Raw genomic sequence first — 1,113 nt, 5'->3', positions numbered from 1 at the left:
CCCTCCTGTCTGGCTGCTGGAAGCCCATGATCACACCTCTGCTCGTCTGTCCCCAGGCCAGAACCAAGGAGACGCCCTGAGCCCCAGACACCAGGCAGCCACTGTCTATGCGACCAGTCAGGTGCCCGATGCTGACCCCAGCAGGCTGCCTCTGGGTGGTCCTCATCCTGCCCCTGAAGTGTTCACAGTGTCGGGGCCCTAACAGGAGAGCTGTTGGGGAGCCGTTGGGGACCCGCTGGGGTTCTGAGACTGAAGCACACTGAGGCCTGCATGTCTTCCGGCTGAGCTGCCTCGCGAGGGGGTGGTCCTGCCCAAGGGCCACGCAGGGCAGCATCTCCATCCGGGAGGGCACAGCCGCAGCCCCTGGGACAGTGCTGCCCTTGGCAAAGCCAAGCGCCGTGTGACGAGATCCAAGCCCCCCGGCAGGTCCGCATCTGGGCACCTGGGGCCAGCCAGGCTCCTCAGGAAGCAACGGGCTAGACTGGGTGTGTGAGCCCAGGCCACCTCCTGACCTCAGCCACCAAGACGCGGACCAAAGCCTGGGTGAACGCTCCAGCCCCTGCCTCGAGCTCGCCCCCCAGTGTCCCTGAAGCGGGGGCCACCCAGGCCTCACCTGAGGCCTCGATGCAATGCAGGAAGGTCTCCATGTGGCTGTCACACTTGGCCTCGCTGGCATAGAAGTAGGTGCGGGCGCTGGTGACCCCGTCCCTGCGGTCCCCGAAGGCCCGGTGCGCCTGGAACTGCTTTTCCCTCTTACTGACACCTGGGGGCGGGTGTGCCAGCCTGAGTCCACGGCCCTGCACATGGCCCCTGCCAGAGCTGCACCCGCTCTGCCTCCAAAGCGGCCCGTGCCCGCTCCCTGACTCAGCCTGGGTCACACCCAGGTGGGGAAGGCAGAGCCCAGGCCCCAAGGAAGGCCAGGAGGGCGTGTCACCTGCCAGGGCACCTGGGGACACGGGCTGGAGCTGCAGTAGCAGCCCTGGGTCCCAAGGCAAGAGGTGTGTGCGAGGGGAGAGGGCTCACTCCTGACTGGCTCCCCTTGACTCACCGCAGCCATCACGCTCCAAGGCTGAGGAACAGGACCTGAAGGAGAAAGGAGATGGGAAGGGTCAG

At 66.4% G+C, this 1,113-nt stretch overlaps 1 protein-coding gene across 1 annotated transcript in view; it reads right to left on the bottom strand.

Annotated features, from left to right (window-relative positions):
• LOC104983890 (proline dehydrogenase 1, mitochondrial-like) overlaps nucleotides 1–1,113 on the bottom strand; it is a 17,132-nt gene that overhangs the window by 7,622 nt on the left and 8,397 nt on the right. Inside the window, 2 exon segments of the mRNA XM_010833418.1 lie at nucleotides 614–763; nucleotides 1,049–1,083. Of these exon segments, the coding sequence (XP_010831720.1) occupies nucleotides 614–763; nucleotides 1,049–1,083 (185 nt within the window).

The sequence above is a fragment of the Bison bison genome, unplaced genomic scaffold, assembly GCF_000754665.1.
Source record: "Bison bison bison isolate TAMUID 2011002044 unplaced genomic scaffold, Bison_UMD1.0 scf7180017845310, whole genome shotgun sequence".
Lineage (NCBI taxonomy): Eukaryota > Metazoa > Chordata > Mammalia > Artiodactyla > Bovidae > Bison > Bison bison.
This window is presented reverse-complemented; position numbering and strand designations above follow the sequence as displayed.